Raw genomic sequence first — 14,003 nt, forward strand, 5'->3', positions numbered from 1 at the left:
GGACGGATGGTGGCCGGGTCCTTGCACCGGTGCGTAACCGTGGCAGGCTTTCAGACCTGGTCAGTAAAGTAACAATTCGGTGGAAGGCGGAACAACCAATGAACATAAATGGTGCGCCGTGACGCAACGGGGCCCCGTTGATAAGGAGCGCAGAGTCCAACCGGGACCGGAGAAGGAGGAACGGCGGTTTTTGGGGGGCCAGCTGGCACTCGCTTATAATAAGTCAACGTAAAGCCAACTCCTCCTCTTCCATTACACACGTGTGCAGCTGACTTGGCAAAAGACAAAAATTAAAAAAGAAAACTGCAAAGGAAAACAGCTTCTCCTAGGCTTCCGGTGGGATTTTATAAAGCAAAGGGTCCTTCTGTGCTTTTTTTCTTCTTCTGCTTTCTCCTGCAAAGCACAAGTAGTTTTGCCGACATAAATCACGCTGCTTTACGCACCAAGTTGGACTGTCTAGTTGAATGAAAACCTGGAGGGGGTGAGGAAGCCTTTCTCACAGGCTCTCTGTTGATCTTTCCCCCCTTCTGTCAGGTTTTTTTTTTTTTTTTTTTTTTTTTTTTGGAGACATATATCTGTTTTTGCCTGCCTGTGTGATGCGGTAGATGGTTTGCTGCCCAGAGTGGCAGTGCCAGTTGCCAGTTACTTATTGTTCTGCAAAAAAGAAGAAATTTTCGTCGGCAATGTCTTGCAAATTACCGAAATCCTGATACTACTCCCGGCGAGGAGGCATCGGTACCGAGACTCATGCAACGGGGGCTTCCATAGTTGGTATGTTAATTCACGGTAAATGGAAAATTATTTAGCAAGAGCAGCTGATGATAACAAAGAAATAGTGTCACACCTCAGAGAAAGAAAAAATAGATTCCCATCGCTATAAGAGAAGGGGAATCTGCACGCTTATTTATGAATTAATCATAGCTTATTAATAATGAGAGCTGCAGAGATTCGGATGACGGTTTCCATTGGCAGATGAGACCTAGTGTGGAGAACACGTGTCCAATTTTTTCCTCATATTTTTCCTCCCTGATCTGGATTTCTCACTTGTCACAGCAAGAAGACGAAAAAAGAGAGAGAGGGAGAGAGAGAGAAAGATTGAGTGCCATTGCACGAGGTTTTGCGTCTGATGGAAATCTTGGGTTGCAGATCTGAAGAGAACAGTTATAATATCCTCCCCTCTGCGGCAACGATGCTTTTCCATGGCCTCCCTGGAGGCGACGTGCACGGTGTGGTGGAAGAGATGGACCGGAGAGGAAAGAGCGAGTCAGCAGCCATCAGCTCAGCCATCGATATGGGGGAATCTGAAACGGTAGGAGAGATTTCGTTTTACTCCTTTCAGCTGATTTTTGAAATAGTGGCACTGCCACTGCGAACTTGCATGTGCTATTTAACGGATAGTTTCCAGAAATAGACACTTTTCCCCTCTCTAACCACTTTTTTAAATCACTAATGCTACCAGCGATTGGAATAAAATGTGTCCACCAAATGGCACATATTGTAATTATGTTAGCCCATAAAGTTCCTCCAAACGGCCTCTAAATTTTTCAGCAGCCTCTGCTTAATCCTGCTGGATCTGAAAACTTCTTATGGCCCCAACAAAGCCTAAACTAAATAGGCCCTAACTAAACAGGCTGCAAAATTGTCCCAGAAAACAACATGTAATATTACCCTGGAAATTAAGTATTTTATTTCCTTAAGCAAATTTTGTATGCGATTTCTGTTTTAAATCCATGTGCATTTTCAGGCTCAATCAAGGCAAAATCAAAGCGTATCTGAAAAGGAGACTTTGGAATGGAATGAACTAGAGCAGCCCATAAGAAAGATACTTGAAGCAAAGTATGAACAACAAAACCCAACTCTCGTTAATAGCAAAAGCCGGTTTCAGGCTTTATTTTAGTTTATTTTATTTCATTTATTTTTCATTCTTTTCGTAAAGATCTCAATACATCAGTTTGAAATCAGTAATTATAATTTAAACAAATAAAATTAAAAAGTGCATTCTTAGAAAGTTCAGTAATCTGTCACTGAGCAATGACACAATGGAAAATGAAATAATAATTATAAAAGAAGAAAAGATGACCTGTACCAAAACCATTCATTTTGATTCTGCTTCCACCTTTATTTTCAAATGATTCAGAGAACGTGCGTGAGTGCGTGTACGTGCTTGAGTAGCCTATGCGTGTGTGTATTGCTGTGTCTTCCAGGGCTCGAAACAATTTTAATGAGTTTCGTGTCTTAGGGTTTTGAATGCACTTTAACTTTTCCCCCCCTAATATTATTACTCTTATTTTCCTTTTGAGTGAACTGACCACAGACACATTTAGGACATTCTATCGGCCTGTACATTTTTTTTCTTATAAAAATCTGTTTCTTTTTTGAAGCCATGATTGTTACAAGCTACTGCCACATGCATGTGCACTAATCACACATTGGCCTCCCGTGATGAAAAATACCTATAATATCCCTATATTATTTTGATAGGGCCTCATAGTGTGTTTATTGTAATCAACAGTAACTTCATACGAGATTATCATAGTTAATGGTGTTTTCTCTTAAATTCCAACAGTATCACTATGAGATCCCTAAAATATTCCTATAGGCCCTATAGGGTGCTTATGGTAGGCTACTCAGTAGTGAATTTAGTTGCTCTATTTTTTCTGCATGTCTCGCGCTAACGCTGTAATATTTTTATGATATTCTCAAAAGGTCCTATTAAGTGTGTCTCTAGTGCTGAATAGTGCATTATAGTAGTGTATCTCCAATCGTATCACTATTGTAACCTATATGTTTTTCTAGTTTAATTTGTATACTTTCTGGTATATCTGTTTAGTATCTCTATAATATTCCTAAATTATTCCTGAGGGGACTTGAGTTGAAATCAGAAGTGTCTTTCAATGTAAAGTTGACCGTATATACTTTATGTGTTTTTCTATGAGACACAGTTTATATAATATTCCAGCATGGACTTTTAGTGTGTCTATAATGTGTCTAAGAGGTTTGTATTGATCTTATCATAGTAAATGGTATTTCCTGACCTTCTGTGGCATTATTTTAAAATTCATTCATTCATAACAATGATCTATGTGTGTCTGAGGAGTTGAACAGTGAATTTGCAGCTGCTTAATTACAGCGTTTTCTTATACTCCTGTTAGATTATATTTGTGATGCAATATTTACAGCGTGTCCATGGTGGGTTCATTGTGATTTGATCAGTGTTTATAGGCTATTTATCGATCTGCTATGATAAGCTTTCATTTGTATTCCTATAATATTGCTATAGAGGCTTTTAACTTGTCTAGGTTGTGTCCTGTGTTGTGGCCTTGTGTTGTGGTATTCCCATTTTAAGATATTCTTCACAGGTTTTTTAAATCTATTATCGTTCTGTGCCTCTGTATTTTTTACCCACTTATTTTAATGTACATATTCCTGTAATAGTTCTATATTACAGTAGTCTATATCGTGGCTATGGGACCCAATTCTATGACTGTCGTTTTCTGTGGTATTTTATTTCCTCCTACTATCAATATAGCATATGTTTAAGACATGTAATTTACTTATGATGTTGCTAAACCATCGTTTGTATTTTTTCCACCCTCTAATAAAACAACATGCCCTCACTGTTTTCCTGTCTGCCTTCCTCTGCCTCTCTCTCTTCATGTTGCGCTGCCAGTCCATGCCATGCATGACCAGTGAGCGGGTGGCCCTGTGTGCGGGCTGCGGTAGGAAGATAGCGGACCGTTACTACCTGCTGGCCGTGGATAAACAGTGGCACATGCGCTGCCTCAAATGCTGCGAGTGCAAACTGAACCTGGAGTCTGAGCTCACCTGCTTCAGCAAGGACGGCAGCATCTACTGCAAGGAGGACTACTACAGGTACAGGAGGGGACACGCAGGCCTGTGCAGCACGGAAGGGAGAGGACACTCACCCATACCTCACTGTATCCCACAGGAACATCTGCCACTGCTGAGATTTTCACTCAGTTATGTGGAGTTGGCGACTTAGATTAACTCCAATGAATGTAGGCTTTTTTTTATTTTCACACTATGAGAATTCAAAGAAGACCATAATGGCCGGTAAATTAAATAGTAATAGTGATAATAAATAAATAAACAGTGGATACCACAGAAACAAAAACTGCTTATATTTTAGAAAGAAGAAAAAAAATATATATATAATATTTTTTTTTAAAAAGTGTCCACAAAATTACAAGATGATTGTCACAACATTACACAACTTAGACATTACTTATGATATATCTCGCTAGTGCTGATATGTTTGCACTGAGGATATAGCTGACTTTTTGTGCTATTATTCAGCAACTTTACTTTTTTCCCCATTCCAAATAATTTCAAGTAACCCTCCCCCTCCCTCTCCCCTCTTTCGCCCCCCACACGCCCATTTCCCAGCCCAGTTGCACAGTCTACATGACTGGCTTCAATCAAAGCATTAGCCTATATTACAATAAACATAACATAAATTTAAATAACCAAATAATTACATGAAAGAAAACACAAAATGTTGGAAAAAGCAAACATCATGTCAGGATGTTTTGTTTTGTTGTTTTTTGTAGCTGTGATCATTTATAGAAAGCACACTGGATGATTAAAGGCTAGATATGACATTTAATTAATGGCCAGTATCGGCAAACATATATCGGTCTAACGATCACCTCATTGGCGCTTGGCTTGGGTGAACTCTTTTCTGCTAATTTATAAAGTCAACTTAATAAAAGCTGTTGGCTATAAAAGTTAGTTTCATCTCATATGGAAGCTATAAGGCCTTAAAAGCGCCCGTGTCCAGCAGCTGATGAGGTTTCTGTGTTGTCCGCAGAAGATTTTCGGTGCAGAGATGCGCTCGGTGTCACCTGGGGATCTCGGCCTCGGAGATGGTGATGCGGGCCCGGGACTTGGTCTACCACCTCAACTGCTTCACCTGCACTACCTGCAGCAAGATGCTCACCACCGGGGACCACTTTGGCATGAAGGACAGTCTGGTCTACTGTCGACTGCACTTTGAGACTCTCATCCAGGGAGAATATCAGACACATTTTAACCATGCGGACGTTGTGCCGCATAAAGGCCTGGGCCCGGCCAACACACTCGGACTATCCTACTTCAACGGCGTGGGGACGGTGCAGAAGGGCCGGCCCAGAAAGAGGAAAAGCCCCGGGCCTGGGGCCGAGCTGGCCGCCTACAATGCAGGTAAGCAGGCCGCAGTGGTAGTAACAACTCGCCTATAAAGCAGGGATTTAACAGAAAATTTACATTGAAAAAGTGGGAATAAAGGTGGGTCTGACCTTTAGATGCAAACAACGCAAAGAAAAAACTTCAGAAAATCATGCGCCTTTTCTCTCATCTTACGTTTGCTGTTGTTTATACTGTGGATTTACTGAATAAGATACGTCATTGTCCTCTTTTGGATTTTTTCTTGGGCTGAAAGTCACTTCATCACACCTCATAACACATAGCACCTTTAAACACCACTGTAAATAAATAGTATGTAAACAGAAAATTGCATGCACATCGATGTGAAAGGTAACCTCAGGTTTCTGCAGATAAATGGTCAGTTACAAAGTAAACTTAACCCTTCACTGTAGCCTGTACACCCCCTTCCTTTTTTGTGCCTGCCGGGGGCCCAACACACTGCCGGATGAGGATACATGAATATGAATTCACAGCTATAGTAAAAGAATTCCTCACAATAGCCTCATTAGTGAACAAGATCACTATTCCTATAGTGTGCCTGTGGTGTTCAATTGTGAGTTTATGGAGACCGTATGGTGCTTCATTTTCCATCTCCTTATTACTTTCCCATAGCCTAATATTCCTTGTAATATTCCCATAGGGACTCATACTGTGGCTGTGCTGTTCAGTGGTGAGTTTATAGTGACCCTATTACTTTATATATTTTATCTCCTGCAGTAGCATATATATATAATATTCCTATGATCCTCCTATGGGGAGTTAAAACGTGTCTGTTGCGTGTCATGACTTAATCGTACTTTATGGTATTTTTACCCCTATAGAAACACTGTAATAATAATCCTATAATAATTCCTATAATAATCCTAATAACAGTATGTCTGCAGTGCGTAATAGTGAGTTTCCTATCGGTTAATTTGTTTATGTGTTTAAATTAAAAACAACAACAACAACAATAACAATAATATTATTCCCACAGTTTTCCATAGTATTTTATTTGTGTTTATGATTTTTTTTGTTGTGATTTTTTGTAATGACTACATTTCACTTTATAATATTTTTTGTTCCCCATAGCATTTCTATAGGTATAGTTACAGTGTGTCTATTGTGACTTTTTTTTTAGTGAGCTTGTCGTCCATGTCAGTAATAACAGGCCAAATAATGTGAAGGCACAGGCATGGATGGGAATGAATTAGCGATGAGGAAAGCATGCAGTTCAGGAACAACGGAAAAACAATGTTATGTTGAATCAGCAAATGACTTCATATGAGGTTAGAGGCCCCGAAGCTTTGATTTCTCTCACGCATTATTTGGTTTTAAGCTTTTTTTTGATGCAGGAGTAAAAGAAAAGCCTATGTCATGCTAAACAATGAATGAACTCAGTATGCCCTAGTTAAATTAACACACAACTTCTAGGGATTTAATCCTGTTTTTTTTTTTTAACTTCGACTGTGTCAAGTAGCCCATGGAGTTAGAAATTTTTTTGAAAAGCATCTGTATCTGTTTATTTTGATGAGCTTTTAGAAGTGCAGTGACATTTGTTTCCTTAATGAAAACATACAGATTATCATGACATTTCTGTAAAAACTATTGGTAACAATCTGGTGGTTATCTGAAAAATAACCTTTAATAGCTGCTGGTTGTGGTTCTGTTTAGTTTTATCTATCCAGGGTGCGTTTAAGAACCCCTTAAGAAGTTCTGTGTGTGTGTGTGTGTGTGTGTGTGTGTGTGTGTGTGTGTGTGTGTTTCTCCCATGTCTTCTTTGGGGATAAAAAAGAAAAAGTTTTTTTTTTTTTTTTTTTTTTTTTTTTTTATGTTCGGGCTTTTGCTTTCGCCCTTTTCCACTTGTCAGGCTCCATAGACATCTACAGACACCCCCCAACCCCACCCACCTACCCTCCTACCTACCTACACACACACACACACACACACACATTGCTGGGGCCTTTTGGCATTGGGACTGGGCCAAACTGGGTGTGTACCAGAGAGATCAATGTGATTTGATGAGTTATTCACTGGAAGTAGAGAGAGAGAGAGAGAGAGAGAGAGAGAGAGAGAGAGAGTGAGAGACCATGGGAACACAATTATTTGTAAGAATTTCTAATAGCATGTGAGGTTCCAGTGAAAGCAGGCCAGTGGCCAGTAGGAGTTCTTTAATGTCTCTTTTCATTATCTGTTCCTATTGTGTTGAACGGATTGATTCCTACATTGATGCCTTGATTTTAGGAAATAAACAAATCAGGCTGCTAATAACCTACACAGAGACATGATTGCAAACTACACAGTGTGTCAAAATCTAGACTTGCAGATCCACTTTTACAGATAAAAATAATAATGATAATAATAATAACCAGTGTTTGTTATTTCAGTTCTATCCCAAATCCCCTAGTGACTCAGATTTGTCTCAACTTTGTCAATTCAAGAAACAATATGAAATAAGCTGCGCTGAAAACAAGTGAAATAATCACACCTCATTATAATATATTTTGAACAGTTTCCAAGGGGAATCAGTTTGTTTCCAGCCGTTTCTTCTTGTATTAAGGAAGGCTTCCTGGAAAGAAGCAGCATTATCCACCACTGGTGGATTCCCCCACATTATTTTGAGAGGGAAAAAAAAAAAAGAAATATAATACTTCAGAAAATAAGACTTCACCACAATAAAAGAAATCAAGAAACATGTGATTTCATAAAATCTTTATATGAATATTAGATATTATCAACAGATTAAATAAATAAATGTATTCACTTATTTATTTCAGTATTTAATGGAATGGAAACTTTCCTGAAAAAAAAAATAGAATAATGAAAAAAGAAAAAAGAAAGAAACATCAATACTATAAAATAATGATGACAATCATGATGATGATGATGATGATGATGATGATAAGAATAAGAATAAGAATAAGTGTGTAGTGTTGAGGAGAGATTGTACCCAATTTACACCTGAGTGGAGTGGAGGGAAGAGGCAGTGCGCCCTCTTCTGTTGACACTCTGAAACAACACCAAACTTTCCTGACCAGTGGCCACATGGGAAAAAAAAAGCAGCAAAAGCAAAGGCATCTCCAAGATGTTGTGAACACTGTTTAGGAAGATGCAGCTGAATCGGAACAAGCAGGACAACAGTCCACAGTGCGCTTTTGTAAAAACGCTGGAGCATATGCTTCAGCCAGAAAGCAGCATTTGTTCTGCCTGGTTTGTATGGGCTAATTAAGTGAAGTGTTATTCTGGTGGTTTTCACTCACTTCATATTCATCATTTGCAGCGTTTGATATTGAACACGAACTGTTATGCATGCAGCAACACGTCGGAACGTGCCAAGAAATTTGCAGGCTGGGAAAAATACATGTGTGTTGGTATTACTGAAGCCAGGCTAGCACCTCCCAGGATAGCAGCAGATACAGACCCAGACAGAAATATTCCATCGGTGGAAGATGTGCAACTGCAAATAAGTGCAGGTTCAAAACAGCTGGTGTGTGTCACATGACTGAACGGCACACTGGACCTGGGAAAGAAGGCCTTTCCAAAATGAAAGAAAAGGGAAAAAACACCTTAATGTCTTTAAGTGAGCCATGGCAGGAGTTAATTTTGGTTCAATAAATGAAGCCATGAAGCAGCTTAAATTTAAAAAAAAAAAAAAAAAAGTTGTTTCTGTCTTGCTTGCTTTCCTTCTCACCCTCATCTACTTTCTTCTTCAAGACATTAGAGCCTTGAATCAAAGTAAAGCATTTTTGTTTTTCTTGCCCTCATCTCTTTTATTCCCCAAGTCACCACAGAACCTTGAGCATCTTAAAAATTGAATTCTGTCTTTTATTCCCCTTTTTTATTTCTTTCTGACTGGCTACTTTTTTTTTTTTTTACTTCTTGAACCAAATTAAATTGTTTATTTCTTTCTCTGTCATTTCTTTTTTCTTTATTTCTTTCTTCGGTGTTCTTTCTTCTTCAAGGCATTAAAGCCCTCAACAAAATGGAATAATCTCTTTCTTTCTTTTTTCTTTGTTTGTTTGTCTCCGTCTTTCCTTCATTCTTTCTTACCCTTACACAGCTTTTGATTTGATAGTTGTCCCATACAGCTTCACATACAGGGGGGATCAAGTATTGGTCATTTTGTGTCCCTCTAATTTCCAGCCCAGGTCTGTTTTTCCAGAGCCAGCTCCACCATCCCTCCATCAACAGCACTGGACTAAAAACACACCAAATGAAAATGATTAGTAACCGGATTAGTGTTTACGCGCTCTAATCAGCCCCTCCCTCTCTTTCTCGTTGTGTGCGTGTGTGTGTGTGTGTTTGTGGCCCTGCAGCGCTGAGCTGTAATGAGAATGACGGCGACTCCATGGACAGGGACTCCCAGTATAGCTCCAGTCAGAAGACCAAGCGCATGAGGACGTCCTTCAAGCACCACCAGCTGAGGACCATGAAGTCCTACTTCGCCATCAACCACAACCCCGACGCCAAGGACCTCAAGCAGCTCGCCCAGAAGACCGGCCTCACCAAGCGGGTCCTACAGGTACCTACCTAAACCACTGGTTTTCAAAGTGGGGTCCGGGGACCCCCAGGGATCCTCGAGAGGATTCCTGGGGCTCAATGCTGAAAATGTGTGAGGAATCGTTTGAACAGTTTCTTCTCTCTGGTTTAATCTCACCGCGGGTTCAAGTGTGTAGTCTAAACAGTTTAACCCTTTGAGATCTGTACCTTTGCATGGCGAAAAGGCGACCAGCCAATTAGCAAAACGGGGAAAAAAATGACCCAAACATTTTTTTTAAAAAATTAGCCAATACATTGCCTGCACAAAATACCTTGAAAAAGAAAAAAGACAGCTATATATCTATAATTATTAAAATGATATGTTTAAAGGTGAGATTATTGATGCTGAATGGACAGCAGATTTTTTGTGTTTAGGCTGCGTTCATACACAGTTCACAAACATTTAATACTTCACACAAACCAAAATAATGATATTGTGGAAAATCAAGTCGTGGGTCCAGAACATAAAAAAAGTTTGAAAAGCTCTGACCTGAAGTGCTCTTCCATGTCATTTGGCTCGGGTGGGTCGGCCCCACAAAATCAGGAGGGAAGAGGGTCGGTGCCAGCAGGGAAGACCAGCGAGTCTCACTGGTCTCATTGTGTCCAGGGAGGCTTTCTTGGAAACATCAGCATCATCTGTCTTCTTTCAAGATGCTGCCATTTCTCATTTCAGCTGAATTCTTGACATGTGTTCAAGGTACAAGTTGAGAAAAAGTGCCGTTGGAAAGAAGTAAAATAATTTCACTTCATCAGTGGGGTTTCTCCCTGCTTCTTTTCTTCTTCCTCTCCTGCGTTCTCTCATTGTCTTTTTCTGTTTCTCACTTTCAGGAGGTTTTTCTTTTTATTTAAGAGAGATGTCAATATCTCTATACTTTCTTTCTTTCTTTCTTTCTTTCTTTCTTTCTTTCTCCAGAAAATATTTTTTGAACGACATTAGCACCTTGAACCATCTTAAAATGAAATCTTCCTTTATGTCTTCCTGCCTGTAGTTGAAGGCTGAGGTAATTTCACTTGTTTCCAGTGCAGCTCAATTTATTTCGAAGAGTGGCACATATGGTGTGATTTTTTTTTTTTTTTTTTGAAGGAGCAGCATCATCTGCCTTATTTCAAGACACAGTCGTTATTTCATTTTCAGTAAAATCCTGTAAATGTGTTCATGAGACACGTCAAAAGAAGCTGCACTGAAAACAAAGATTTCACCTCACTGATGTATTTTCTCATTTGTTTGAACAAAACTCAAGTCTCATTTGGCGTGAGCATCATATTTTGCAGTGTGGCTATTTAGTGGAATGGAAGGAATAAAGAAATGTTAATTCTCTTTCAGTGGATATGACGTTATGGTGAAAACTGAGAGATAAAAAAAAAAAAAAAAGCTCTACGGCGCATGGATACAGAAAACACAACAGAGAGTGTTTGATTTCCACAAAGACGACAGCAAATTATCTAGGGGACTGGGAAGAAAAAAATGAGACAAAAAGGTTTCTGAATCAAATTTCTGGGAAAAAAAAACCCTGCTGCTTTAATTAACGCTCACGGAAAACAAAGCAGTCATTTTGCTTTGATGCGTTCCAGTTTTCATGGCTGTTATTCCAGCTGAAGCGATTTCCCTCTGTCTGTTCCCCCATGGCTCCATCATGACTCCATCACTAACAGGCTTCTAACAGTCAGCCCGCCATATTACCTCAGCTTGAGTCGGTCCAGAAGTTAATCTTGCAGGTTATTTATTTTTAACACGGGGAGAAAAGAAACTGGAAAGCATGAACAAAACCAAAAAATTGCATCAGAAAACCATTCAAGACCAACACATCCTCTAAAGGAGAGCTTCGCAAAGAGGGCACTAATTTAATTATCTCGAAATCACCCCAATAAGAGATGACGATATAATTTTATCATATGCAGTGTCAACAGGGCTGCCCTTCAGTATTGAAACAAAAACTAAAACAAAATGGGAAGCTGAAGAAATCTCTTGTTCCGTGCATTAGAAAAAAATAGAAGGACTGTGTTTCAGTGGCTGATCTGAAATTTTCTGTGTTGAATCCCTAGTAAAAAGAAGATTTTTAGAATGTTGCTCCTGTTCTTTCCTGTTCTCAGATACCTTTTACTCTACAAGGATTACATATCTTTTATAATAAAGCAGAGAGCAAGGATGCCCCCTCTCACCCAGTTTAATCTCTTCCTATAGGGCCCTCTTATTCCTGATCTTACACAGGGGAGTCTGTTGGGACTAGTGTGGCTCTGAAGCCCAGGGTGGCCTTAACAGCTTTTATCCTACCCTGTTACCAAAATTCCGTTTATTTCTTTTCATTTTGATTTTTTTCCTGATAATTTTGGAGTAATTTTCTGGTAACTTACAAATTTCCAGGTTGTTTCTTGCAGATTTGCTCATCACATTTATCCTGTGTTTTTGAAAGAAATCAAGTTGATTTTCTCAGGTTTCAAAGAGTTACATGCTTGTGAAATGCAGCCTGAGGCTGCGCTCAAAAGCCTTTCACAAGCATTTAAATACAAGAAATCTGACATTTATCTGGCATCACTGATCTCACATTTAAACATCTAATTTAATAATTCTACAAATTGTATTGTTGTAAGATAAAAAAGGAAATCCTTATTTTCAGGGACTTTTTTAAAATTAATATTCAGGGCTTCTCCCTCTGATTTTCTGGTAATTTTTTGTTAATTAGCTGTTTTCCCCTATGTTTTTGAAAGAAATTTCAGATTCATGGACATGGCCGTACAGCTTTCATGGATTTTTCCAAGTCATAACAATATGTCTTTTTGCAGGTGTGGTTCCAAAACGCCCGGGCTAAGTTCAGGAGGAACCTGCTGCGGCAGGAGAGCACCGGGGTGGACAAGGCGTCGGACGGCTCCACGCTGCAGGGGGGGACGCCGTCGGGCCCGGCCTCTGAGATCTCCAACGCCTCCATGAGCCCGTCCAGCACCCCCACCACCCTGACAGACTTGACCAACCCCACCATGCCCACCGTCACCTCCGTCCTCACCTCGGTGCCAGGCGGCATGGACGTCCACGAGTGCAGGAGCCCGTCACAGACCACTCTGACCAGCCTCTTCTGATGGACGGGAGCCTCACTACAGCCTAACCCCTGCCACCTTCTACCCCCTGCTCCCATCCTCTGAGCCTCCCCACCCCGTCCCAACACCTCCTGGATCTAAAGCCGAGGACTCTTGACTACTAAAAAACATTACACGGATTAGGAAAAAGACGGTAAAGGAAAGAGGAAAAAAAGCAAAACACAGATCTCATTTTGCTCTGAGCCCATTAGAGACTATTTGCATAGTGAGGCGCTTGAGCCTTACAGATGGAACAGTTGTTGTTATTTTGATGTTGTTGTCTTGTCGAGAACTGAGGAGACTTGATTTACATTTTTCAATGTTTACAGAAAGAGACTGGGGGGAAAAACTGCTTAATTTTGGAAATTCATTTTTTCCAGCACAGTATTTATGTTGTTGTACAAGAGTCACTGTTAGAAGGATTGTAAAAAATTCTTTTTGGAAATCTGAGATTAAACACAGGTTACAATATCCTATGACTGCCACGTGCCTTACAGTCCATTTTATCTTCACAACTGTTATCAGATGTCGACCAACATCAAAAAATAATGACTTGACTCAGAAGAAAAATAGAGGTAAATTACCTCCATACTGTGTGTGTGTGTGCGCGCGTGTGCGTGTGAGTGTGTATGTGCGTGTGTCGTGTTTAGTTTCTGTTTGTGTGTCGGCACATGTGTACTGTATGTGCAGTGATACACATTTCTGCAGCGCTTTTATTTAAAATGTTAAGTTTAGTGGTTTAGCCTGAATGCTGGCATACTAATTATTCTTCTGGAAAAGTAGAAGCTGTTGTCTTGTTCTTGATCTTACTTTTTTTTTTTTTTTTTTTTTTTTTTTTTTACCGTAGGACAACTAGAATCCTTTTCCTCACTGAAACAAGAGCTAGATTTAGCTGTTGGTGTTTCTACAAAGGTAAAAATTCTGCTGTGCACGAGGATGCAGTGTAGCGATACAAGTTTCCATTTGACCTCATAACTGTATTGTTAACCAGACGGAGGTCAGATCGTGTTTGCAAATCATTCTCACCTTTTCGACTTAGTTGCGGAGCCAGATGAGCGGATAATTCAGATCGTGTCATTTATGTTGACAGCCACAGAAACGTATCATAAATTGACTTTCAAATATATTTCTGTGGTTGTAAGAACTTTGCCATGCTTTGAATTGTCCTATATGTCCCAAGCCCCACCCGTCTGGCATCAGAGGATGGACAA

General features: G+C 39.8%; 1 protein-coding gene across 2 annotated transcripts; it reads left to right on the top strand.

The window, feature by feature from the left end:
- The first annotated feature begins 206 nt into the window (after positions 1-206).
- lhx2b (LIM homeobox 2b) lies at positions 207-13,376 on the top strand. Of its 2 annotated transcripts, XM_030060302.1 has the most exons (6): positions 207-771; positions 1,147-1,309; positions 3,671-3,873; positions 4,832-5,202; positions 9,501-9,706; positions 12,505-13,376. In XM_030060302.1, the coding sequence occupies exons 2-6, from the start codon at positions 1,190-1,192 to the stop codon at positions 12,793-12,795; spliced, it is 1,191 nt and encodes a 396-aa protein (XP_029916162.1). In that variant the 5' UTR covers positions 207-771; positions 1,147-1,189; the 3' UTR covers positions 12,796-13,376. The 2 variants fall into 2 exon arrangements, with proteins under 2 accessions (XP_029916162.1, XP_029916161.1); XM_030060301.1 differs by lacking the exon at positions 207-771 and having other exon boundaries at positions 891-1,309.
- Positions 13,377-14,003: the final 627 nt, after the last annotated feature.

Source organism: Myripristis murdjan, chromosome 9 (genome assembly GCF_902150065.1).
Source record: "Myripristis murdjan chromosome 9, fMyrMur1.1, whole genome shotgun sequence".
NCBI classification, from domain to species: Eukaryota; Metazoa; Chordata; class Actinopteri; order Holocentriformes; family Holocentridae; genus Myripristis; species Myripristis murdjan.

What these genes read in the sequence shown, in the direction of transcription:
- lhx2b (XM_030060301.1), top strand. Translation starts at nt 1,127, where the DNA reads ATGGAAATCTTGGGTTGCAGATCTGAAGAGAACAGTTATAATATCCTC. An exon ending in TGCAAGGAGGACTACTACAG is followed by an intron (nt 3,874 to 4,831) that starts GTACAGGAGGGG and finishes TGTTGTCCGCAG; the next exon opens with AAGATTTTCGGTGCAGAGAT. An exon ending in GCTGGCCGCCTACAATGCAG is followed by an intron (nt 5,203 to 9,500) that starts GTAAGCAGGCCG and finishes GTGGCCCTGCAG; the next exon opens with CGCTGAGCTGTAATGAGAAT.